Source organism: Nerophis ophidion, linkage group LG04, assembly GCF_033978795.1.
Source record: "Nerophis ophidion isolate RoL-2023_Sa linkage group LG04, RoL_Noph_v1.0, whole genome shotgun sequence".
NCBI lineage: Eukaryota > Metazoa > Chordata > Actinopteri > Syngnathiformes > Syngnathidae > Nerophis > Nerophis ophidion.
The window spans coordinates 25,658,799-25,686,260 of record NC_084614.1 but is presented as its reverse complement, the minus strand read 5'-3'; the positions used below and the strand labels follow the sequence as shown (position 1 = coordinate 25,686,260).

General features: G+C 39.0%; 1 protein-coding gene across 2 annotated transcripts; it reads left to right on the top strand.

Moving 5' to 3' along the window:
* Positions 1 to 362: 362 nt before the first annotated feature.
* Positions 363 to 25,844, top strand: gucy2d (guanylate cyclase 2D, retinal). Of its 2 annotated transcripts, none has more exons than XM_061897647.1 (19): positions 363 to 672; positions 2,967 to 3,939; positions 4,012 to 4,313; positions 4,383 to 4,755; positions 4,831 to 4,915; positions 5,004 to 5,115; positions 9,083 to 9,202; positions 9,274 to 9,354; positions 9,417 to 9,593; positions 9,662 to 9,818; positions 9,888 to 10,037; positions 12,026 to 12,174; positions 12,266 to 12,429; positions 14,910 to 15,102; positions 15,205 to 15,379; positions 18,209 to 18,307; positions 24,441 to 24,535; positions 24,612 to 24,694; positions 24,761 to 25,844. In XM_061897647.1, the coding sequence occupies exons 2-19, from the start codon at positions 3,093 to 3,095 to the stop codon at positions 24,843 to 24,845; spliced, it is 3,447 nt and encodes a 1,148-aa protein (XP_061753631.1). In that variant the 5' UTR covers positions 363 to 672; positions 2,967 to 3,092; the 3' UTR covers positions 24,846 to 25,844. The 2 variants fall into 2 exon arrangements, with proteins under 2 accessions (XP_061753631.1, XP_061753632.1); XM_061897648.1 differs by having other exon boundaries at positions 2,963 to 3,939.
* Positions 25,845 to 27,462: the final 1,618 nt, after the last annotated feature.

Genomic DNA, 27,462 nt, shown 5'->3' with positions numbered 1-27,462 from the left:
ATATAATATAATATAAATTAATATAATATACGATTTTATACAATAATATACAATACTATACATCAATGTAGTATATTTGGGTAATATGGTGCGACAAACATCCACTAATAGAATAATTGACAGTAGTTGTTAGCATACATACAAATGAATAAAGGTGGTGATTGGAAACAAATCAGTGGATTGGGACCACTTCCTGCATTAAATGTCTGTCAGAGAACAGCACCTATACAGTACAGTACTAAATATTCACTCCCAACTTTCACCTCATCTCCTTGATCCCTCCCCCACACTCACTCTTTCCACACTAGTATGGATTAAAAGATAAAGAAGGCTGAGAAGTCCCAGATTGACAGCCCTCCCCATCCATTCCCTTTCTTGTCACCCCCCTGCAGTTAACCCCCACTTTGTGTTACCTCGCTCTTCTTCTCATGCATCAGCCATCACTCTGAGGTTTGGGGAGGGTCCCAGTCCCAGATTGGGACAGCAAGAAGCCAAGCGAGATTTGACAAATGGAAATGTGGGGATTTGGATTTTTAACATATTCTCCTCAGGACTTTTAACTTGAAGCCAGATCTTGTTTTCATAATTTGTCATCTTGGATATTTTTTCCATTTTACAAAGGAACCGGGACAGTATCCTACACTGACATGGGTTCTGTGAGAACCGCTCCAGGTCAGAATTGTGTTTCTTTATCTGTTTGCAGCATAAGAAACAATGAATAGTTCATGTTTTTTTGTAGAGGTATCTAAGAAGCAAGCTAAAATGTTGTACAAATGCTTCTAGAACCTATTAGCACCTCATATGCCACAACTTTAAGTTGTTCGTATTGAATTTTTAAAAATATTTTTTTTAATTAAATGAAACCAAGCAATGTAAAAAGTCAATATTTTTCTGAATGAAGCCTTGTTTGCACTGCAGGAATTTCATATAACACACAATACTAATAGTATATATATACTAAGTCTTTGCAAGATGCAATATATTTTTCAGTTGACTTTTATAATATGCCTTTTTAAGTCAATGTAAAACAATATCGGTGTTAATAACATCATTTATCAATACGATTTCATAGAGAACCAAATGTGAGAACCAAAATGCTACTTTTAAGAATGTGGGAGATTTTTTAAATGTGTTAGTCAGAGTGACTGACAAGACGTTGAGACATTGCCACAGGATGTAATGGAAAAGGCGACACAAGACCAAGACATTAAGGCCAGATTTACCTCTGCAGCCCCGGCAGCGCTAATAGGCTTGCTAAGCACATGTCATTAATTCTACATCAGGAACATGACTTTGGGGACGGTGTCCTCTATATTTTGCTTTGTGTTGCGATAAAATTGGCTTGTGTCTAATTTAATGACAGGCCAGAAGGGAGCAGTGTCCTACCAGATCCAGATTATTTTATTTCTATCATTTATCTGTATTTAATACAGAACAGTGTTGTTTTTGGAGTCAATGTATTAGTGGCCCAGACATTGTTTTTTCATTGGCAAGATGAGGTGCTTGTGAATGAGCCCAAAGAAATCTGCCTAGCAACAATGGCTCCACTGATATGAAAAAAATATTGGAGAAATCAAATTGAGTTTTAAACTCAAATTCCTCCATGTTTCACATTCATACAATTGAAATTCATACAAATTCATACACCCAACTGGGTCAACAAGTAAGCTTATTTTAATAACCATACAGCATCCTCACATACCTTGATACGAATGTCATAGTTTGGTTTCAATTTTCAGTTAAAGTAAAACTTAATTTTAAAAATGTAACATAAGAGAACAAACTTATGGCAGTTAATTCTTTAATGAACACACTTCTCAAAAAAAATAGACGTACAGAAGAAAATTGGGAATAAAGGCTTCATTTTGATATCATTTGTGCATTAAAGAGGGTTAAAGCTCCAGTAGAACAGGGCTATCGAACTGGCGGAAAATCGGACCCACGAATGACACCAGACCGGCCCGCAAGTTCAGATAAAAAAAAAATGGAAAGAAATTACGATTTTTCCAGCAGACTACTTGAAAACTCTAGAGTGCTGCCATATACTAGCTCAGTTCTATTCAACTGGTGGCCCAGGAGCTCAATCGGGGATGGGAATGACACCATACCGGCCCCCGAGTTCAGTTCAAAACTTGTATTACAAATAGTTTTGCAGCAAATTCCTAAAACGCTCACTGTAAACACATTGGCAGATCCTCGCATTGACATATTAACCTTGCTAGCAGACATAACACACTGGGTTCCAAACTGAGGCATTCCTCAGGGCACCCTTTTAGATCCCCTCCTTTTTGGCAGTTACAATTTTTTTCCCCCAATGTGATTTATCTAACTAAGGTGTTACTGTATAATGTGTTTATTTCAGATGCAGTCAGTAGTCATTTGTTCAACGTATTTAGTTATACTAGTGGTGATCCTCAAAGTTCCATTTAGGTCCTCCCGTTTTCATCATTCGGGGTACAATCAATCAAAGATCAAATGATTCTCAGGAATGTACAAAATAATAATAGTGAAGAGAATAGTCTGCCCCCCCCCCCCCCACCCCCCCTGTCTTTATTCATATGGAAAAGTGGGGCGGCATAGCTCGGTTGGTAGAGTGGCCGTGCCAGCAACTTGAGAGTTGCAGGTTCGATTCCCGCTTGTGCCATCCTAGTTACTGCCGTTGTGTCCTTGGGCAAGACACTTTACCCACCTGCTCCCAGTGCCACCCACACTGGTTTAAATGTAACTTAGATATTGGGTGTGACTATGTAAAGCGCTTTGAGTCACTTGAGAAAAGCGCAATATAAATATAATTCACACAAATATAATTCACAAAAGTGGGTCCCAAACAACTTAGTTGAATATCCCTGCTGTGAGTCGATACTAAATACAAATAGAACAGAGAATGTTCACTATTTTTCAGACTGTATGGCATTTCTAATATATTTTAACCCTTTTCTACATATTTTCCTGTTTCCTGGAGGCAGTGATGGCTCAGAGTTTTGTCGCCAGCTGTCCATCTTAGGACTGCCAAGGAAGACACTTCTCAGCCACTCATCACCAAGCAACGCCAACCGTCTTTCAGAGAGGACGTCCAAGCTGTACAAACAGGAATGGCAAGTCACAAAGACCCTCGCTTTCTGCACAACCTGTCCTATCATCCTCGATGGCTGCCGGACTGCCTAAAAGTGATGAGAAAAAAAGACATATGGACTACTAATGGTCGAGATCGTAGTCGCTTTGATTCCTGGTCCCTGCCACCAGTGTTGTTGACACCACTGTTGCCATTGTCCCCAGTGCAGTGTTTTAAAAGCCGTCGAGTGAGCTGGCTTCTAATACCTTTAATTTTAATCTTATCCCTACCTTGTCAAGCCTGGGCAACTACCTTCAAGGTGGCCCTGGTTGGACCGTGGACTTGTGACCTCTTATATTCTAAAGCTCTCCCGGACTTGGCGGCGCGTCTGGCCACCGCCCGCATCAACAATGACCCCTACATCAACAAAGGTTACTGGTATGACTACACACTGATTAACGAGGACTGCAAGTCATCCCGCGCCCTCGCTCGCTTTGCTGAGCTGGAAGGCTATGGTTCAGCGTTCCTGGGCCCGGCCAACCCAGGGTACTGTACCTCAGCTGCTTTGTACGCTAAAGAATGGGATGTTGGCTTCCTCTCCTGGAGTTGCCTGAAGCCAAATATGAGAGAAGGAGGGATGTATCCCACTTTCCTACGACCACAGCCGCTGTCCTCACATGTTCTTTTCACGGTGCTGCGCTACTTCCGCTGGGCTCATGTGGCCATCATCTCAGAGGACAGCGACATCTGGGAGGCCACAGGACATGAGCTGGCGTCGTCTCTGAGGGCTTTGGGCCTGCCCGTCAACCCTGTGGCAGCAATGGGGGCAGATGATGATGGTCCCAGGAGAGCCTTGACCAAAGTTCGGGAAACAGATCGTGTTAGAGGTGAGCTGGTAACACCAGAAAACACACAAGTTGAAGAACCTCCATGTGAATTGACCCATATTGTCTTTCCAGTCATCATCATGTGCATGCCTTCTGTCCTGATTGGCGGCCAAGCTCAGTACAGACTCCTGACCACAGCTTTAGCTATGAGGATGATCGACCGCGGCTATGTGTTCATCCCCTATGACACTCTTCTCTACTCACTCCCATACAACGACGCCTTCTACTACACCCTGGGCAATGACACCAGGCTGAGGAAAGCCTATGACGGCGTGCTCACCATCACCATGGACTCTGGTGAACGCAATTTCCAACAGGCCTTCAAAGACGCTCAGGACACCTACGAAATCCGCAGCAGCACATCACCTGAGAACGTGAGTACATCAGCCAAGTCGTGCCTGACTTTCCGTGCAGCACTAGTAGCCCTCTGTCTTCCTTTTTAGGTTTCTCCATTCTTCGGCACCATCTACAACATGATGTACTATATAGCAATGGCTGTCGAACAGGCCCGCGCTAACAAAGGCCGTTGGGTGACCGGCGAGATCCTCAGCACCAACGATGGAGGCTTCGAATTCGAGGGCTTCAATCAGCACTTGAGGGCGGGTAGAAACGGCGAAGGCATGCAAGCGCGTTACGTAGTGCTGGACTACAGTGGCATGGGCAACTCCCTCTACTCCACTCATGTTTTGGAGGCTGCACACACTGACGGCAAGACCGGAGGCTTGAAGTATCTTGGCCGATCCATCCATTTTGCAGGAAGCACTCCTTACAAGGACTCCAGTTGTTGGTTTAGTCCTTATTTTGCCTGCAGTGGAGGTCCGTGGTTTTGTACGGTCATCACACTATGCACTCTTGTAGCATCAACTCAGGGATCTTCTTCTCTTCCCACAGGAATGGACTCTGCTATGCTCTTCTTTCTTTTCCTTGTCTTAGCTATGGTGGTTGGGGGCGCGGTAAACATCTTCATACATTTCAAGTGTGTACAGCGCACACCTCCGATCTAATCTTGTGCACTTGTGTGTCTTTTTTCTAACACGTGTGTTTATTTACATATGTCTGTTAAGGAGGAGCGGAAGAGTGGGTTTCACCTTTGCAGGCGGTGGCAGCGGTGGAGTGACCAAAGTGATCCTAACTCTGGATGACCTGGTCTTCATCAACACACAAGTCAGCATACGGGTCAGTTCTCAGCCAAGAACAACATTTTGGCAAAAGTGTTGTGACACACAATAAACTCATCCACACAATGTGTCTTAAAAAAAAAAGTGGCGTCCTCTTACAAACCCCGTTTCCATATGAGTTGGGAAGTTGGGTAAGATGTAAATATAAACAAAATACAATGATTTGCAAATAATTTTCAAACCATATTCAGTTGAATATGCTACAAAGACCACATATTTGATGTTCAAACTGATAAAAAAAATTTTTTTTTGCAAATAATCATTTACTTTAGAATTTGATGCCAGCAATACGTGACAAAGAAGTTGGGAAAGGTGGCAATAAATACTGATAAAGTTGAGGGATGCTCATCAAACACTTATTTGGAACATCCCACAGGTGTGCAGGCTAATTGGGAACAGGTGGGTGCCATGATTGGGTATACAAACAGCTTCCCAAAAAATACTCAGTCTTTCACAAGAAAGGATGGGGCGAGGTACACCCCTTTGTCCACAACTGTGTGAGCAAATAGTCAAACAGTTTATGAACGTTTCTCTAAGTGCAATTGCAAGAAATTTAGGGATTTCAACATCCACGGTGCATAATAGCATCAACAGGGTTCAGAGAATCTGCAGAAATCACTCCACGTAAGCGGCATGGCCGGACACGAACATTCAATCCCTCAGACGGCACTGTATAAAAACCGACATCAATCTCTAAAGGATATCACCACATTGGCTCAGGAACACTCTAAGAAAACCACTGTCACTAAATATAGTTTGTTGCTACATCTGTAAGTGCAAGTTAAACCTCTACTATGCAAAGCAAAAGCCATTTATCAACAACATCCAGAAACACCGCCGTTTTCTCTGGGCCTGAGATCATCTAAGATGGACTGATGCAAAGTGGAAAAGTGTTTTGTCGTCTGACGAGTCCACATTTCAAATTGTTTTTGGAAATATTCGACAAGGGGACGCGAACCATCTAGACTGTTATCGACGCAAGGTTCAAAAGCCAGCATCTGTGATGGTATGGGGGTGCATTAGTGCCCAAGGCTGCTCTGTGGCTAAAGAATAATAGAAGCTTCTGTGATATCCGTAATTAGCACATCTGACTAGTTTTTGCAGGACTAAATCAGCCATTTGCAATGTATTGTTGGACGTATGTATGCTAATGTTATTGCACTGCGAATTACTTTTTTCATGTGGTATGTGCATACTACATCGCTAGCAATGGCTTCTTTGGGTTTCCTCTTCAACCACCGTGTTTGAACGTTGAAGAAGAAGCACAGTTTTCTCCAGAAGTTGTTTATATTCAGATAAGGAAAGCTACTTGAATGGATTTCGTGGATGTGACCCTCTTGATTTCCAACCTTGTAACTGGAACACTAATAGCTTGGTTGTGACGTCGTTCTCACCTCTGACTTCCAACATCTCAGGTAAATGGAAACTATCATAACTGTTAACACGCTATGTTGTAGCTAAATTATGCAGCCGTACCCCTCAGAGTCATATAACTTGGTACTTGAAACAAGCTAACTGTTAGCATGCTAACATTGATTTAGCGTGTTTAGCTCATTTTGCTGATATGTTCCTTAGAGTCAGTCGCATATTTTGTTATTCCATGCTATGTGGCCGGCGCTCTGTCTTTTAAGCATCTCAGTTAAACTTCAGCTTTTTTTTAGCATTCATTGCACAATCTCTTCTACTACTACTTGCTATTTTATTAATCTGCATGGTAAACATGATCTAGAACACATATTTTGTGTATTTCTAAAACTGGGGCCATTCATCTTCAATCAATCAATCAATGTTTACTTATATAGCCCTAAATCACTAGTGTCTCAAAGGGCTGCACAAACCACATCTTATATTTTTACTTGTCTTATCTTTGGGTCAATAGGTTTTTTTTTTAGGACTTCACCTAACGAAAATGAAATGTTGACTTTACTTAACAAGTATATGCTCATTTCAACTGTTTTTTCGCAGTTGTGCATGTTTTGTTTGTAAAATGCAAAACCCTGTTAGAGCATCATGTAATGACATTACATGTCAACATTTCATTGAAATTAGTGAAGATTATTGTGTTCTTTTCTGACCTATAATGTATGAATTATTGTTACTAAATTGAATACTCTTGTTAAATTTGTTAAGTCAGTGTTTTTTTTTGTTTGAGTGATAATTATTTTTGAAATTAGTTATTATTAATAAATAATAATAGACATTATTACTATGATTAGCGATATATAAAATAATACCATAGTACAATATAGTACATCATTAATATATCATCGTAAGACTTTATAACAATAATATTACTATGACGTTATTATTACAAATTAAATAATTTCGTATTTAAATCGTGTATTTTTTAAATTACTTAAATTATAATATTTGTATGTGATTCTGTCAGTCAAGTTATAATTTTTAATTACTCAATGTTATTGTAATATTTTTTGAGACTTCCCTATTTAATCCCCCCTTGCCACATCGCATTTTTTTAATAACAAATGTTGGCCTATATTAAGCATTTTCAATTAAAACAATGACTGAATTGAAAAATTAAAACTATAGTAATATTGACCAATAGAGAGCACTAAACCAATTAGAGGGCTCTGTTCAATATGGTGGCTATTGATTGTCTCAGCCTCAGGTAACGTTACTATTTTGTATCAAAAGAATGAAATATCGACAAAAGGTTGTTATATCATGTCTAGAAGGCTCTCATAATATTGAAAAACATGTTTAGAAGGTCATAAACAGGCGTTTTATGTTCTAGCTATGAAACCAATTAACAGCGATAAACAACTTTATGTCAACCTTAGTTTATTTTGCCTATTGTTTACAATCATTATGAGGGACATGATGATGGATGTTATTTGTTTGCACTCTAAATATTAAATGAATGCGATCAAAAGTGTGCTTACAATGCATCCTCTGGGAGCCACGCAATTTTGCCTATAAAGCCCTTCAAACAACATCCAAACACCTGCATTCATGTTGTATATACATGATGTAAGAATATATGTAATGTAGTAACAGGTACATTAATAATAACATGTAATATTAACATATTTTGATCATTTTAGCATACGGGGCGCATTAATTTAAAAAACACAGAGCGTTTTTTTTGTTTTTTTTTCTACATCACTAATTATTACTCACTGCAGACTTTATGAGAGCCAACAAACATAACAAAACATCACTTACTGCACAAGGTCTGCTGTCATGAAGATTTTGACTGCTAGGAAGTACATATATTCCCATTTAGATGAAGAATGACTCATAATCCTCGCAAAGAAACGAAGTGGGAGGGCGGGGGGAACAAGTGTCTGTTTGTGTCGTCCTCGGACGTTTTGGGTCCTTAATAGCTGTCGAAGTCTACCAACTTGTCGTAAAACCTACTCAGACGTCTTCTGTGCAGGTGAGATGATTTATGATTTAGAAAAAACTTCGAAAGAGCAAGTAGACGAGAAAGCAGCAGACCACTCAATGATGTAAACAAAGCAACAAAGTAGTGATCACGGGGCCATTATTAATAGTTTGTCTGCGTTAGTGCTCATAATAATAATATTCATTAATACTTGGTTAATATAAAGTCACGAAATGTAAATGGAATTTCTTGGCTCTTTATGGGCGAAATAGAGGAGCTCCCATTGGCTGCGCTGTAAGCTGACTTTTATTTACAAATTAGAATACATGTATTTTTAAAAATTCCATCTATCGTCACGTCTTTCATAATGGTTGTGAATAATGAGGAAGAACCCTGACCTCAACTCCATCACACTCTAAAAGACAGTGAGTCAAGCGAGTATTCTTTGACCTGAGAAATGTTCTAAATTCCAATTTGTTGACTATTGGTAGACTACTTGTTGTCTTCCCAACATCAAAAGGGGCATCCACTGCTTATTTTTGCTTCTCTTGGCACGGCAGGGTGTCCCAATACTTTTGTCTATCAAAACCATGCAATGATGTGTTGTTGAGAGCAGAAGCTGAACGACGAGAGCATCATGAGGAGTCAGCTGGACATGAAGACGCCTCACCACTCAGTGTCCGGTCGCAGCTACTTGGCCGCCTCACCTGACAGCTCCAATGTTGCTGTGTTTGAGGTGAGCTCAACTCACGAGAATCCACGACTGTGTTTGTGTGTGTCTGCAAATCATTACTCCCGGTCCTGTAGGGAGATTGGGTTTGGTTAAAGAAAGGCCCAGCTGGATCTGGATTGAGCATCGGCGGCAGCACTGAGTCTGTCTTTGTCAAGGTGAGTTTTTTTAGGCAACGGTGAAAATGCTTGTTCTAATTGTGTGCTACTAATCATTGCAGCTCAGAGACATGAGGCATGAGAACCTCAATCTGTTCCTGGGACTGTTCTTTGACTCTGGGATCTTCGGTGTGGTGACGGAGCACTGCTCCAGAGGCAGCCTGGAGGACCTCCTTACCAACGAAGAAGTACGTCTTGACTGGATGTTCAAGTCTTCCCTGCTGATGGATCTCATTCGGGTATTGTCCCAAACAAAAATATCATGTTCCATTAGAATGCATGACTCACACATCGGAGGTCTTAACAGGGCATGAAGTACTTACACAATCGGGGCATCGTCCACGGACGCCTCAAATCCAGAAACTGTGTGGTGGACGGTCGATTTGTGCTGAAGGTGACTGATTATGGCTTCAATGAAGTTCTGAGTGCCCAAAACGTCATTATAGATGAAGAAAAGCCTGAAGGTGACTTAATGTCAGGTCATCAATTTCCTTTAGTAATAACATAATGTAACTTTTGGATCGTGTGAAAAGATCTGTTCTGGACCGCTCCTGAGCTGTTGCGCAATCCTTCCCTGAGGAGGAAAGGCACTTTTCACGGGGACGTCTACAGCTTTTCCATCATCGCACAAGAGGTTATTTCCCGCTCTGCACCTTTCTGTATGATGGACATGCCTCCCAAAGGTAAATTATATAAATAATCCATAAATTATATAATTGATTTAAAAAAAAGAACTATATATATATATATATATATATATATATATATATATATATATATATATGCATATATAAATATAAATATATATATATATAAAATATATATATATATATATGCATATATATATATATATATATATATATATATGTATATATATATATATACATATATATACATATATACAGTATACACACACACACACACACTATATTGCCAAAAGTGTTTGGCCAACTGCTTTTACTCACATATGAACTTGAAGTGCCATCCCATGGAATTGTCCAAAATGTTTTGGTATCTTGGAGTTTTCAAAGTTCCTTTCACTGGAACTAAGGGGCCAAGACCAACTCCTGAAAAACAACCCCACACCATAATTCCTCCTCCACCAAATTTCACACTCGGCACAATGCAGTCCGAAATGCAGCGGCAACGTCCAAATCCAGAATCGTCCATCAGATTGCCAGATGGAAAAGCGTGACACATCAGTCCAGAGAAGGCATCTCTACTGCTCTAGAGTCAGTGGTGACATGCTTTACACCACTGGAACCAATTCCATGAAGATCTCTGCGTACTGTACGTGGGCAAATTAGAAGGTCACATGAAGTTTAGAACTCTGTAGCAACTGACAGTGCAGAAAGTCTTTGTGCTATGCGCTTCAGCATCCACTGACCCCTCTCTGTGAGTTCACGTGGCCTACCACTTGGTGCCTGACTTGCTGTTGTTCCCAAACTCTTTACTTTTCTTATACTAAAGATGACTTTGTAATATTTAGGAGTAGGGAAATTTCACGACTGGATTTGTTGCACGTGTGGCATCATATGACAGTTCCACGCTGGAAATCTCTGAGAGCGGCCCATTCTTTCCCAAATATTTGTAGAAACAGTTTCAATGCGAAATGCTTGATTTTATACACCGGGCCAAGTGTTTAGGGCACCTGATCCTCATCATTTGGATGGGTGGTAAAATACTTTTGGCAATATAATGTGTGTATATATATATCCATCCATCCATCCATTTTCTACTGCTTATTCCCTTTTGGGGTCGCGGGGGGCGCTGGCGCCTATCTCAGCTACAATCGGGCGGAAGGCGGGGTACACCCTGGACAAGTCGCCACCTCATCGCAGGGCCAACACAGATAGACAGACAACATATATACATATAAAAATCTCCTGATGATTGAGGGAACCCCTCATGAAACAGGTCTGTAAAGATGAAGTAGTCTTGTGATTTTTCCCACACCTACATATATATATATATATATATATATATATATATATATATATATATATATATATATATATATATATATATATATATAACATTATGGCATTAATCATGTTATCAAGAAAAGCCTGCAGATTATCACCCAATTTATTTTGAGCTCACATGCTCTTTTACCTTGTGTGCACACTGGCACATTTCACTCAAAATTATATTAAAGATAAAACCTTTTTAAGTTTTGAGTAAATAAATTACGTGGATTCAAGTGAAACTTTTTTTTTTTAATTCTTGTATGACGTGACGATAAAACTGCATTTGTGACTAAATATTGGAGTCTTTTTTTAATCAATTTAATTTATACAAGCAAGTTATAACCTTAATCCAAATTCAAAAACGAGAATAATTTGATTTAAATAAATAATCAGCTGAGATAGGCTCCAGCACCCCCCGCGTCCCTGAACAGGACAAGTAGTAGAAAATGGATGGATGGATGCATCATTTAACAGCACTAGTATAAATATATTTGACTAATAATTTTTGGAGGTTACCTAAGTGCATGTTTGTCTGATTTCCTATTCCTCAAATGTTGCTGGGTTTAGTGAATTTAAAAAGACGAAAACAAATCAACATTCCTATCAGTGTATATTAATATGTGCTAAACAGTAAATCTGCATGTTCATGTCATTGTTATTGTTAATGGTGTCTGTGTGTGTGTGTGTGTGTGTGTTGTCAGAGATTATTAGCAAACTCAAAGAACCCCCTCCTTTGTGCCGACCCACTGTGTCTGTGGACGAGGCCCCGCTGGATGTTATCCAGGTCATGAAGCAGGCCTGGAGTGAAGAACCCGAAAAGAGGCCCACATTTCAAGACATTTTAAAACAGGTGACCACACATACTGTCTATTCATAAAAAAAAAACATTTAACGGACATTGACAGTACATGGATGTAAGTTTGTTTTTTATGTGTCCACAGTTTAAAAGTATCACCAAAGGCAAGAAAACCAATATTATCGACTCAATGCTGCGCATGCTGGAGCAGTATTCCTCCAATTTGGAGGATCTGATCAGAGAGAGGACAGAAGAGTTGGAGGTGGAGAGACAAAAGACGGACGCTCTGGTGGCTCAGATGTTGCCCAAGTAAGTTGACAAACGACAAAGTTTTGTATGCATTCAAATTGTTTGTCGAAAACGTGTCTTTGTAAAGAGGCACAATTGAAATAGAATGATCAAATTCATGAAAAATATAGTAGACATTTTTTCACGAGAGTCCCTACAACATTACAACTTGCTTTGTAAATGCAATCCATGCACTTTAATTACACCAGGGTTATAGTTTTGTTTGAATGTACATTTTTTTTAGCTATTTTTCATGGGATCTCAACCTGGATTTTTAACATGCTAACTTAAAAAAAACATCAGATTTGAACAAAATGTGTACTCAGGTGCAAGAGATATCATGTTAAATGAGTCCTTTATAGGCCAAATAATTTTATTTAGAGGCTTAAACTTGAGTCAAATTTGATGCCTTGAAAAACGGAATCGTCCCGTATTTAGACATGTATGTTTGTAGAAGTGCGCTTTCCGTATTGAGCTGTCATGGAACGCACTTGTCCTGTGTTGTCATTACTGTGAGACTAAAATATCAAAAGATTTATTCGAAATGACAACTTCAGAACAGCCTTTCACAGGCTAAGTTGATCGATGCCAGAGTGACTGATTGCTCAACTGTCAAACTCATTGCAGATTGGACTTTTCTGCCATCTGAGAATTAGTTTTGCCTTGACTGTCAGTCACTCCGCTTCTGTTCAGCAGCAGCTATAGCTAACTAGAATTAACTACCTTGTTTCTGACAATTGGGACTCCAAAGTTGACATTTTACCACAATTAGTACTCTCTTGTTGTCTTGTCGTCAAAAAACTTGTTGTTTATTTCAATTGATAAACATAAACATAATGTGTCAAGGTTTATCATAGTGACACTATACTTTATGATAGTGGCATGACTACTACTGAAGCAGCTGATACAGGAGCTCACCAAAGGGTCCAATGATATTTGCTCTTAGTATTTTGTAAGTGTTCATTTCGGACATTGTGCTCTCATTTAATGACAAACTACCACAAAATAGCATAAAGACATTCACCTCACTGCTGAAGTGAGTGTATTTTGAAAAAAAAAAAAGAATGAAAATGAATCAAATCTTGCCACTCATATAAATAAAAGACAAATAGCTCAGCTCTCCTTTATTTTTGTCAAAATAGTTGAAGATTTGCTCTATCATAACGCTGAACACTAAATTCACATACTTTTTGAAGTTAAGCACTACCAGTGTCTGTTAGTTAAGTGAAACAGGAAATACAGGAACTACTTTTATTGAAGAAAATGTTTTATTTTATTAGATAGGCTCCAGCGCCCGCCGCGACCCTGTAAGGGACAAGCATTAGAAAATGAATGGGTAGAAAGTTAATTTTGTTATTTTGCACTACAACTTAATTATTGAACAATGTGTTTGCCATATATTTATATTATCCCAAAACTTGCGCATCTGTTTAAATTCTGGTTGGAGTTAAATAGTATAACTAATCATTCAATCCACAAAGGCTTAACTGATGCAACTGGACTCTTCTGAAACGTCTTCAATAAAACAAGAAGAATCCATTTGCCCTCATTGAACCTTTGCGGACATTATACAACTACTTACACTCAAATAGAAAAGGCAAAAATAATCGGGTCGCCAAGCCCTGCAAGGTATCCCTTTTTTTTTTCAGGGAGTCGGCAACCCTAGCCACAAGCCTTGCTATAAAGCAGTAGAACCGCGTGATTTATCCCAGCCAATCAACAAAGAAAGTTGATGATCACATTAAGTATATACAGTAGAGTAGTACATCAATTTACGAGCTTAATTGGTTCTGCAATGGTACTTTCTCTCCCAGAAGACCACAATTGTAACACGATACATGCCTTCTAAAAATAAAAATTGTAAAAACAATACAATAGTATGTATAACTAAAAAGTAGACTCGTTTTTTTTTTTAGTAATGTAATAATATTGTACAGCATTTACGTTTCCATGATATCTCATTCCAGCTGCTTCTCTGTAAAACACACCATCAGCAGCTTCATGGTGTTTAGATATTATTCTAACATTCTTGGCTGGCATTAAACTCATTTTGCTTCAGTAGGGTGCAGACTAGCAGTGATATGCTCGAGTTGCTTTTCCAAGTTGGTGACGGGCTCGGCATGTTTTGATGATTTATCTCTTTGGTTTCATGGATATCATACACTTCTTTTTCTCAGGACTGTCCTTCACTCTCACTTTCTTTCTTACCATGTTTGAGAAACAAAGTTATGTCCATCTCTAGAAAAAAGCTAACCAAATGTTTTGGGCAGATCTTACAGAGTCCACTGGGACATTTGCTACACCAACTAATGACAGACATGTTTGTGGCTCAAATGTTTGCTTGCGACTTAAAGCGTAGCAATTAACCGAGAGACAGCTCTTATCTCAACACACTCTTAATTTGAGGTTTTCGTCAGAGCGATGTTATTTTTTCCATTGCACCACTGTTAGAGGGAGGTGCATATGGAGGTGATGTCACTGCTCCTGTGCTCCTCCGTCAGGTCTGTGGCTCAAGCACTGAAGACAGGCAAGCCGGTCAAACCGGAGCACTTCAGTGAAGTCACTTTGTACTTTAGCGACATTGTTGGCTTCACCACAATCTCAGCTCTGAGCGAGCCAATCGAGGTCGTCGACCTGCTAAACGACCTCTACACGCTTTTTGACGCCATCATTGGGCTGCATGACGTGTATAAGGTGAGAGTGCTGCACCCTTTGTCTTCTATGTTCAACATCTCTGTTCTAATGCACTGGAGGAGCTAATTGCTTTTAATTTTACTTTTTTTTTTTTTTTTTTAGGTTGAAACCATTGGCGATGCATACATGGTGGCCTCAGGGGTTCCCAACAGGAACGGAAACCGCCATGCAGCTGAGATGGCCAACATGTCTCTTGACATTCTGCACTGCATTGGAACATTCAAAATGAGACACATGCCTGACGTAAAAGTCAGGATCCGAATCGGCTTGCACTCGGGTAAGCAACACATGTTTGTGGCCTACTTACATCATGGAATGCAACTTTATTGCCATCGCACTTAAAAAGTAAAACCAAATGACATTTTCAGTACAAACCTGTCAAGATCAGACAAACATCATACAGGGTAGCCAGAGCGGGAACACTGCTGTGTTGCCACAGGCGATGCCCGCAAAGGAGGAAAAAAGATAAAACATGGGATGAGGAGGAGGAGGAGTATAACAAGCTATAGTCCCAAACAAAATGCTTGCGAGGGGAGCGGTTGGGCGGACTCAGTTTGAGACCAGGAAAAAAACATCATTTACAAATTTAATAGTAATAATATAAATACAAAATACAAATACCAATACAAAAAATGGCGTTGAAGCGATGTGGGGTGTGGGGTATGCGTGTGTATATTTTGTGGGCGTATCGTAGGGTTGTACGGTATACCGGTACTATTTAAGTACCGAGGTACAAAATAATTAAAAACAATTAAAAAAATAGAGGTACTTTTTTTTCTGAATGCTGCTGAGCCAAGGCGCGTGTAAAGTGTGTCAGCATGCTCACATAAAGAATATACAAGCAGAAACAGTGTAAAGAGGAAAAATGGCAAAAAACAGCAATTCTACTGGTTAATAAAGAGGGCACGTTTAACGCAATATGGAAGTATTTTGGCTTCAAAACTCACGATAAAGGTGACACTTTCAAAACATAAGCAGCATTTAGTGTCTTAAAACAGGGGTTCTTAACCTTTTTGAGCTTGGGGACCAACTTTTCCACTGCATAGGGGACAGCGGCCCATTCAAATGCCCGTCCATCCATCTATTTTCTACTGCGCTTTCCAATCGGGGTCGCAGGGGGCCCTGGAGCCTATCTCAGCTACAATCGTGCGGAAGGCGGGGTACACCCTGGACAAGTCACCACCTCATCGCAGCCCATTCAAATGGTAACACTGAATTAGTAATCTTACCACTACATTTGAACTGTATTCAGTAGTTATAGCTAATTAGTTAACAACTTTGCCAAGTAATATGAAAGAATTTTGTTAATCAAAGAGACTACTATCAAGGCTTAGGTCAAGCTAATTGCAAAAAATATATACTAATCAAATATCCTGCAAAAGAAGGGACTTATAAAAACAGATTTAAAAAAATGATTACATACAATTACGCGATACTAAAATACATTCTAACTAAATTGATAATAATAATATAATATGTTTCTTAAAAAAAATTGCCAATAAAATGAAGGTGCAAATAAAAATATTGTTTAACCACTTTAGTCCTAATTTTTGAGCTTAAGAAACTTCTCTATAACTTTAGCTCCAGAATTGTTGTTTGTTTGCTTTTGCCATTACTGCCACAAGTGGTGGAAAAGTGTTTCACAACTGAGTATCGCTGGGGCCCATACAGACCAAACAGATAATAAATGGCAGCCCTCTAGGTGGGGCTCGCGGCCCAACAATGGTTAAAAAACACTACTAAAGAAAAAGTGCTTTAAAACATGCCTCGCAAAAGGTGGCAATGCAGTATTACTACCTTTGCTTCAAACTAAGGTACATATTTGAATGACAAACATTCAGATCTGTACAAGGGGTTAAAAGACTGACAGGAAATGTAGTTAACTAGGTCCCCTGCTGTGCACATTTAGATACGTGAACACGCACACAGCTAGTTAGTTTATAGCCAATTATTAGCGCAGTCAAAATCGCCCACGTAGCGCAAAGTAATGCAAGGGAAATTACAGAATTCCAACCATTTGTGTTTTATCATTAAAAATGTGTGTTTTACCTGCTACATTTCTTATCTGTGTAGTTTTATTCATAGTTTTGTTTTTAGTATTTACAAATGATTGTATTTGTCCTAAAGAACAGATCAAAAGTGGCAACCATAAATCATTAAGCATTTATTACAATGTCAAAAATACGTTCTATTCTGTTCTAACCTAATCCTATTATATGCAGACTATATATGACATGGAAAATTGTAAAATGTTCAGTCATTGCAATAAGAAAAGCCCAATGTGTTTAGCGCCTATTCATTTTTATTTTAGTCTTCTAAAATTGTTCTTGAGTGCAATAAGAAAAGCCCAGTGTGTTTAATGTATTTTAATTTGAATTCCAATCTTATCAAATTCTTATTTGAGTGCTACCAAAAATGTATGTTTAATGTATCAAGATATGTTCTGTTAAAATGAAGCCAATCATGAAATGTGTTGTGTTCCCCTTTATTCTGAAAAGTATCTAAAAGCATCAATGTACAGTACATTTGTGGTACCGGTACCAAAAAAATGGTATCAGGATAACCTTGATGTATTGAAAATGACACAATAAAGAAATATTGTAGTTAATAGTTGTGCATAAAGTGTTTATGCCAGAGATACAATGAAAGAGAAAAAGATTGTACAATAAACTACTAGCTGAATTGTTGTAGAGGGGAAAGCATGAAGCAACCCAAGCTGTTGAGGCAAGGAGGTATTTTTACCTCCTTCATCCTTGTCTGGATCTTACTCTTGGCGTGGCGAGGCACTATCCACTTAGGGTGCTGTCATCCAATTAACACACAGCATCAAACACAAGTCAATGCTATTCATTTTGTTATGGAGGTTCATTTTTCAATCCAAACAATGTAATATGTTAAACAATGAAATACATCATGGACATACAGTATATTGTTTGGCAAAGAGGACCATCTTATTGTGTGTGTGTGTGTGTGTGTGTGTGTGTGTGTGTGTGTGTGTGTGTGTGTGTGTGTGTGCGTGTGTGCGTGTGTGTGTGTATGCGTGTGTGTGCATGTGTGTGTGTGTGTGAGGGTGCGTGTGTGTGGGTGTGTGTGTGTGCTCTTTCAGGCCCAGTGGTAGCAGGAGTAGTGGGCCTCACGATGCCTCGGTACTGCCTCTTTGGAGACACAGTCAACACAGCATCTCGAATGGAGTCCACCGGGTTGTGTGAGTGTCTTACGCAACATTGTCCTATGCTGAATAAATGCTATTCCTCTTTGTTTTAACAGTAAACAATAACCCATAACAATGCATCACATCCATGCGCCGTTTTTATACAGAGAGACAAGAAGTTAGTGTTTTTGTATTGATAGACAGGGCAGCAGAGGACAGGCATGTGCTTGCTGCTTGGGGCTAAACAGGGCTTTAAGTGACCAGTCCTTTCTAATCCGTTAAGACTATAAACAGAATTAGAGGTCAATTTGAAGTTTCAATGTAAATAAGCAGGTATGTCCCAGCGTCCTTCTACATGCTGTTGGATTTACAGTAAGTACACAAAAAATTTAACCAACGCCATAAATAAATAAATATATATATATATATATATATATATATATATATATATATATATATATATATATATATATATATATATATGTATATATATATGTATATATATATATATATATATATATATATATATATATATGTATATATATATGTATTTATATATATATATATAAAAACCTCACTCCCTGAAAACTTGTAGAGTATGCTGGCTATCCAAGTGGAAAGCCTGAGCTTTTAGCTCGGTGGTTAGCAAGCTCAACCCCTCATGCTAGAGACAGAAAAGCAGGGACCGAACCAGACGGGTTACATATATTCCCTTGTTTCTTAACTTTAGATTAAAAATGTTGTTGAATCATGATTAATCTAGATCATGGGTGTCAAACTCTGGCCCGCGGGCCAAATTTGGCCCGCCCTGTAATTTAATTTGGCCCTTTAGGCAATATGAAATTAACATTAGAGCTGGCCCTCCGGTATTATACAGTGCATTCACCGCTAATACTCATACATGCCAGCCCTCCCGATTTTCCCAAACTCCCAGATTTCAGTGCCCCTCCCGAAAATCTTCAGGGGTAACCATTCTTCCGAATTTCTCCCCATTTCCACCCGGACGACAATATTGGGGGCGTGCCTTAACGGCACTGCTTTTAGCGTCCTCTACAATCTGTCGTCTTGTCCGCTTTTCCTACATAGAAATAGCGTGCCAACCCAGTCACATAATATATGCAGCTTTTACACACACACGCACAGAAGTGAATGCATGGCATACTTGTTCAACAGCCATACAGGTCACACTGAGGGTCGCCGTATAAACAACTTTAACAATCTTACAACTATATGCACCAAACTGTGAACCCACACCAAACAAGAATAACAAACACATTTCGGGAGAACATCCGCACTGCAACACAACAAAAACACAAAAGAACAAATACCCAGAACCCGTTGCAGCACTAACTCTTCCGGGATGCTACCATATACCCCCCCTCCCCCAAGCAATTAATAACATTTTACTCATGCACTTTCTCTTGCTACTTCAAGGCTTGAATGTTTGATTCATTCATTATTGTTATTTTATTTGCAAATTTATTATTAGCCTGTGGAAAAAGTTTATTTTGATATTTACCTCAGAGGGCTGCAAATAAAAAAGAGGCATTCAACTTTTATTTAAATTGTATTTGATATGCCATTGATATTTTTTAATTATTATTATTATTATTTAAAACTCGATTTTACATGTCACTATAAAGTTATATAAGCCTTGCTTGTTCAATATTCAATGCAAAACTTGTTTGGCTCCCTGTTAAAAGGTTAATTTGTACAACCTTGGCCTGTGGCTTTGTTCAGTTTAAAATTTTGGCCCACTCTGTATTTGAATTTGACACCAACCCTGTGAGTAATCTTCAACAACATTTTTAACAGGGGTCCACAATGGTACTACAGTGGAATTGTGACATTTTTGGTGGATTTTTTTACATATATTTTTTTATTCTGACCGGACTTTTATCACACATTTAAATTGTTTCAAATACACATTAACATTGACCCCTACACAATGTTGTGCGGTTTGGAAATGGCACTAGCTTAGCCACTCTACTGTACCTTGGAAGTTAAAAATAAAAACATGAAGTATTGTATTGTTCTACTCGTGTTACCATTTAAGATGGCAAGCAATTAGTGCTTGAGTTACCAACTAGCGATTAGCAGAGAAAACTAGCAACAAAGATTAGTGAGATAGTTGCCAGCTAGCAATTTGTGGCGCTAACTGTCAGCTAACAATTAGCATGCTAGTTTTCAGCTAGCGATTAACACGCTTCTGGCCGGCTAGTGATTAACATGCTAGTTGCAGTGGCGCCTCCAGAAATTTTTCAGATGGGGCTACTTTAAATCTTAGAGTGGCACACCAAAACTATAAACCATAATTTCAAAATTGTATTCTACTGTTGTAGTAAATCGACCAGTAGAAAGGACCTAAGGAAATGCTTACTAATATACTTTGGTTCATTGTGTAGTTTTGTTTTGCTAAATAATATTTTGACTTAGTTATTTAATGGTAGTTTTCTTCCTCTTTTTTCTTATCTTATTTTGATATTGTTGAATATTGTTGATGGGTGGCACGTGCTAAGCTATTGCTGTCTGAGCGCGCAAAAGCAGCAGGAAGGGAGGGGGAGGGGCAGAGTTGTGTATGGAGAGAGTATGGACAACTAAACGAGAGGCGCCATGTTTGGTACCAAGGACGCGTGCAACTGAGTCCTTCTGGCATAAGTTTTCCTGACAAAAGAAACCAAAATAATGAGTTTAAAAATAGTTCTAAATATATTCCAGTTTATTAACTTACAATAAAACATGCTTTTATTTTGTCAAAGTAGTATACGTAGTGATAAGTTTTTTTAAGCACCATTCATGCACTGTTAAGTGACCAGCAGCTGTGTAGCCCGCTCCCGCCGGGGCGACCGCAAATAAACGTATACCCTCATTTTGCCAAAATCCTTTTAAGTAAGTTAAGGGCCAACAATTACGGAGAAATTATGACTTAAGTGTGAAATGTGTTTTGTTTGTAATCACCGCGCTATATATGCCTGTGCTTTTATTTTGGCTTTTTAAAATATTTTTCATAGGTTTTGCTGTGGAGAGTCATGGCTTTCTGATTTCATTGTCTCCATAATTACTTGAATACTGAACTAATGCTGCTTTTTACAGCAATATGTATTAGTTTAGCGTGGATTATTGGTGACACATAAAAAAAAAGTGTATTTTAAAGCAAAGTTTTGTCAGGCAAAGCGTATTCATTCATGAATACTGAGAGTGCGATATACCACGTTTCCATGTGTGCCGGCTTACCTCGCACAAGAAACTCTTGTTATTGGCTCTCTGGCCTTTCCGGCAACTTCCCATGTTTTTCTCCTTTTTGGGTTGCGGGAAACGTATGCAATGGCTTCCGGCATTTTTTGCGAGTGGCACATTCCTTTTCCGCACAACAGAGCACGTTTACACGGCAAACACTCTTCAATTAAAATAACTATAATGTCGCTTAGCTTCATCTTCAAACTGGTACGTAACATCCCAGCAGGCACAAGACATTGACAAAACATTAATACATGTCCTTTAGAACTGACTTTAAAACAACTTTGCAAAAGGGTTGTGTTTGTTCAGTTCAGTTCAGTTTCAGTCTATTTCAAACATGCATACGATTTGTACATTCGTAAATTGACGCAATGTTGTTGGTTGGGAAATTACCACATTTAAATGGTCAAATCAACGTCACAACTTGACATTGAATAAACGTTGTCAAAAAGCAGGTTGTTTCAATGTTGTATTTATGTTTTAAGATATTGGTTAAGAAATGACCAAAATTCAATAGTCAAATCACAACAAAACCAAACATTGACTAAACGTCATCAAAAAGCATGTTGTTCCAACGTTGGGTTTGACATAATTCAACAAGTTCCCAATGTTGTTTTAAAGTCTTGTGCCTGCTGGGATGGCACCCTGTAGTCACGTAATTGTAGTTGGACCAATTATTGAAGAGATTGCATGAAACCGGGTTGTCCATAGTCTTGGGAGGGCTGGCTGCTGTGTGCGGCCGAAGGTCGAGAGCGGCTTGCCTGCCTGGCTAGTTGCCAGCTAGCTATTCGCTATACTGTACTGCTTGAATACCTCAGTACTGCACAAGGTAGTTTTAGGACCATTTACTATTTCTACAACATTTATTGTTTGTGTCATCCCTGATTGACTGTATTATATCATGTAATTATCACATGATAACATGTGATGGATGCGCAGTGGAAGTAAAGAGATTGTGCTTGGGAGGAGAGTATCTTCACATGAAGACAAAACACAGCTCACACTTTGGTCAATCAATCAATCAATGTTTATTTATATAGCCCCAAATCACAAATGTCTCAAAGGACTGCACAAATCATTACGACTACAACATCCTCGGAAGAACCCACAAAAGGGCAAGGAAAACTCACACCCAGTGGGCAGGGAGAATTCACATCCAGTGGGACGCCAGTGACAATGCTGACTATGAGAAACCTTGGAGAGGACCTCAGATATGGGCAACCCCCCCCTCTAGGGGACCGAAAGCAATGGATGTCGAGCGGGTCTAACATGATACTGTGAAAGTTCAATCCATAGTGGCTCCAAGACAGCAGCGAGAGTACCGTCCACAGGAAACCATCTCAAGCGGATCAGCAGCGTAGAGATGTCCCCAACCGATACAGGCGAGCGGTCCATCCTGGGTCCCGACGAGCGGTCCATCCTGGGTCTCGACTCTGGACAGCCAGTACTTCATCCATGGTCATCGGACCGGACCCCCTCCACAAGGGAGGGGGGGACATAGGAGAAAGAAAAGAAGCGGCAGATCAACTGGTCTAAAAAGGAGGTCTATTTAAAGGCTAGAGTATACAGATGAGTTTTACGGTGAGACTTAAATGCTTCTACTGAGGTAGCATCTCGAACTGTTACCGGGAGGGCATTCCAGAGTACTGGAGCCCGAACGGAAAACGCTCTATAGCCCGCAGACTCTTTTTGAGCTCTAGGAATCACTAATAAGCCGGAGTCTTTTGAACGCAGATTTCTTGCCGGGACATACGGTACAATACAATCGGCAAGATAGGCTGGAGCTAGACCGTGTAGTATTTTATACGTAAGTAGTAAAACCTTAAAGTCACATCTTAAGTGCACGGGAAGCCAGTGCAGGTGAGCCAGTACAGGCGTAATATGATCAAACTTGGTGCACGTTTGTTTTCTTCATTGTCACTTTACCCATATTGTACTGAGCAGCCAGGACAGAGGCGTGTAGCGCTTTACTATTCGTTGCAAAAACGTCTATTTCCAGTTCTACGGCTATGATCACACTTTTTCAGCGGTAACCCTCTGGGGCAAGGGTTGGCAACCTTTACTACTCAAAGAGCCATTTCGACCCGTTTCATAAAACGAGGAAGACAATGGGAGCCGCAACTATTCTCGCCAATATCTGCTGATGGTCACCCAGATGACAAGAATAAGGGCATGCTAGGAGGCCATTGCCTTAAACACCTTCTACAACATGTACAAAATACTTGCCAGTAAAGCAACATGTTGTGAGAGGCTTCCGCAGATGCACGCACACGATTGGAAGGCATACTGGGTGACACAGAGTACACTGACGGTTGTGATATAAACAACTTTAACACTCCTACTAATATGTGCCACATTGTGAACCCACACAAAAGAAGAATGACAAACACATTTCGGGAGAATATCCTCACAGTAACACAACATAAACGCAACACAACAAATACCCAGAATCCTTTGCATTCATGACACTTCCTGACTATGTTATACACCCCGCGAGCACCAAACCCGGGAGAGGCATTGAATTCTGTAATCTCCCCGCAACCATCTGGGGGGTCGGCGATTGTGCAGCTGAGCCGCATCAGAGTTCCCAAAGAGCCGCATGCGGCTCCGGAACCGCGTGTTGCCGACCCCTGCTCTGGGGTCGTGTCACTGACCACACAACAGCCAAAACACACTAATTAGATGAGCGGAAACGTCTCCCGAGATATGTAGAAGTCTCATGAGATGTTTTTGTATTTTTCCATCCATTTAGATGACTTTCCAAACTTGAATTTAAACCCCAGTTTAGCATTTGTGCAAAGTTGCAATCTGGTGATGTGTAGTTTGCTGCATCCGAGTGGTTGAAAACTGAGAAGGCCTCTATTATCAGATCAGATTGAATACCTGACAGCAATAATATGTAGAGTCACTCAAAGTGTGCATTCATTGTGGTTTTGTGTGTTTTGTGCAGCTTATAGAATCCACGTCAACCAAAGCACAGTGGATGTCCTAAAAAGCTTGAAGCTGGGATACAAAATTGATGTTCGCGGTCTGACGGAGTTAAAGGTAAGTTGGCTGAAACTCCCAGACGAAAAGAGGACTTTTTAATGTTTGTTTTTTTGTGTTTTTTTTTTTTCAATAGGGAAAAGGTATTGAGCACACATACTGGCTGGTTGGAAGGGAAGATTTCAAGAAACCTCTGCCCATTCCTCCAGACATTAAAGGGTAAGTAATACCTGAGCTCCTACTGGGTTTGATCATGTGCCCTAAAAGTAGCATTTTCTCTTCTAGGGGAAGCAATCATGGCATTGGTTTGGATGAGGTTCCTCCTGACAGAAGACAAAAGTTCCTGGATAGACAGAAGAAAATGGGCTAGAATGGTGTGCAATGCTTTGTGTGTTTGTTTGTTTTAAATACTCAATGCCCACCCTTTAATATTGTGACATGGAAAAAATGCATCATGCACATATTTGACTGCAATTAGTTGTAACCTGTTTTGGTTTGCCAAAAAAAACAACCATTCCACACAAAAACGACCTAAAATATGTTTTTTCCTTTTTATTTGATTTCTTTCTACAAATAGAATGACACAATATTACTATATGTCATGCTAAGGCCTGTAAAGAATATCCAGTTAGAGGAAAGGACTGATGTGTATAATATTCATACATAGTCATCTAAACTTCTCTGATTTTGGATAAAAATTTGCAATAAAAGTGACTGTTACTAAAAAATATTAAATTATACTTAGCTTCATAACCACCTCTGTCCCTCTTCAATCGCCATTGCTCACTCGCAAAGATAAATGTATGGAAGCACAATCAAGGTTCAAGCCTTAAATATGTCTCATTAATTAAACACATGTTGAAATTATAAAGTATTTACAAAAGGTACTCACCACTAATGAATGAAGCAAGAAAAAAGCCCTCAAAAGTAAAGTAAGTCTCTACTTTTCAAAATGTGCTACCTTGATGCTATTCAACATTGGATCTGCTATAAACATGCTACTGATTAGCATTAGCGATTTTATTTGCCAATGTCAACACTTGAATGAAAACTGCAGCTAAGATGACAATCAAATGGATGGTATGCAATTAGCACAATACTTACAGTATATACACTTTGTAGGGATCAACAAAAGAAAAGACCGGCACATTCAAATTAAAGGCAAAGACTACTCCCTGGCTAAGGCAACACACTGTACTACTACTGCCATCTAACGTCTTGGAATTGCCCAACGGTATACAAAGTTTACAATATAATACAGTGACTTACAGTACTTGCAAATGAGACACAGAAGTGTAAGAAAACAAGATAACTAGACAGCACAGCTCATTGTTAAATGTTAAATTGAAAAGATATACAGTATATATATATATATATATATATATATATATATATATATACATATATGTATAAATATATATATATATATATATATATATATATATATATATATATATATATATATATATATATATATATATAATTTTTAAACAATTAACATTTATCAACACATTTGAACACACACAAATACTGAAAATTGCTATTTTTGAGTGCCAGGAAATCAATACCCTGATTCAAATGTGAAACATACCCATTCCTAGTCCTCAGACAAGCACCCGTTTCAGTCGTTGTGAGGCTCCCCAATTTCAAGTGTCTAGCAGTCGTACACGCCGTTGAGCTGCCGGAGAAGGTGTTTCTTCAAGCTGTGTCGACATAATCCACACTGCTTGGCTGTTGGGATTGCAGTAACAACTTTTGTTCATAGTGGCTGTGGAAGTTAGTGATTTCGCAGCCAAACAAGCAGGGCCCAGCCATCATGCACTGGCATTGCATCATCAATATGCACTGTTATATGGGCATTTTATGCCGTTTTATCAGGTATTTGTATATCTATCATTGGGTGACTGAGATATATTTTCTGCGAGAAATGCTGCTTATTTTCTTAGAAAAAAAAGACAAATTATATATATACAGAATATATGTATGTGTGGGAAAAATCACAAGACTACTTCATCTCTACAAAACTGTTTCATGAGGGGTTCCCTCAATCATCAGGAGATCAGTAGAAAAAAAAAATGTATATATAAAAAAAAAAAAAAAAATCTCCTGATGATTGAGGGAACCCCTCATGAAACAGTTCTGTAGAGATGAAGTAGTCTTTTGATTTTTCCCACACATACATATTGCCCTCTACCACGGTATCGAGCACTATTCCCTGGATAATCCAATCAAGACGTGTACAGAATATATATATATATATATATATATATATATATATATATATATATATATATATATATATATATATATATATATATATATATATATATATATACTTGTTTTACCCAAAAACAAAAGGCAATTTTGCAGGGTTTCAACTGCAGAATCACAAATATGCTGGAATCTATTATACCCCTGCAGACCGATACGGAAAATATTTCTAGAACAAAACAATAATGTTTTGAAGTCATGTTTTTGTTCGAAAAAAATTTAAACTGGTAGTTTACAATTAAAAAAAAAACAATAGTTATTATATTTTTTTGCTGCTCGATAGTTGTTTGATGACTCTGCTTCATTAAACTAAATTAATTAATACCTCTTTTGTTTTTTGATAACTTGCTCAGCCTTCGAGAAACTTTATTTCCCCAGTGTGTCTCTCTCCAGGTCACTGGTGGGTATGAGTGACAGAAAGAAAAGCTCTGACTCGTTTTGAGTAAAGTCATTTGACGCCACCTGGTGGTGAGCACGGTTATGTCTTGTTCAGACTTTAATCTGGGGTAAAAAAAAAAAAAAAGGCCGTCTGATATTCGGATCAACGATATAACTGCAGTTAACCACATCACTGTTGGGAACTTGGAAGACTTACTATGAACAAACAAACTGATTCAAAGTGAGCGGGATTGACAAGAAGAAAAGCTCTTAGTCGCTCGGGGAGAAGTCAACATCTGATTTGTATGGTGAAGTCTTGTTTCAGACTTCATTCTAAA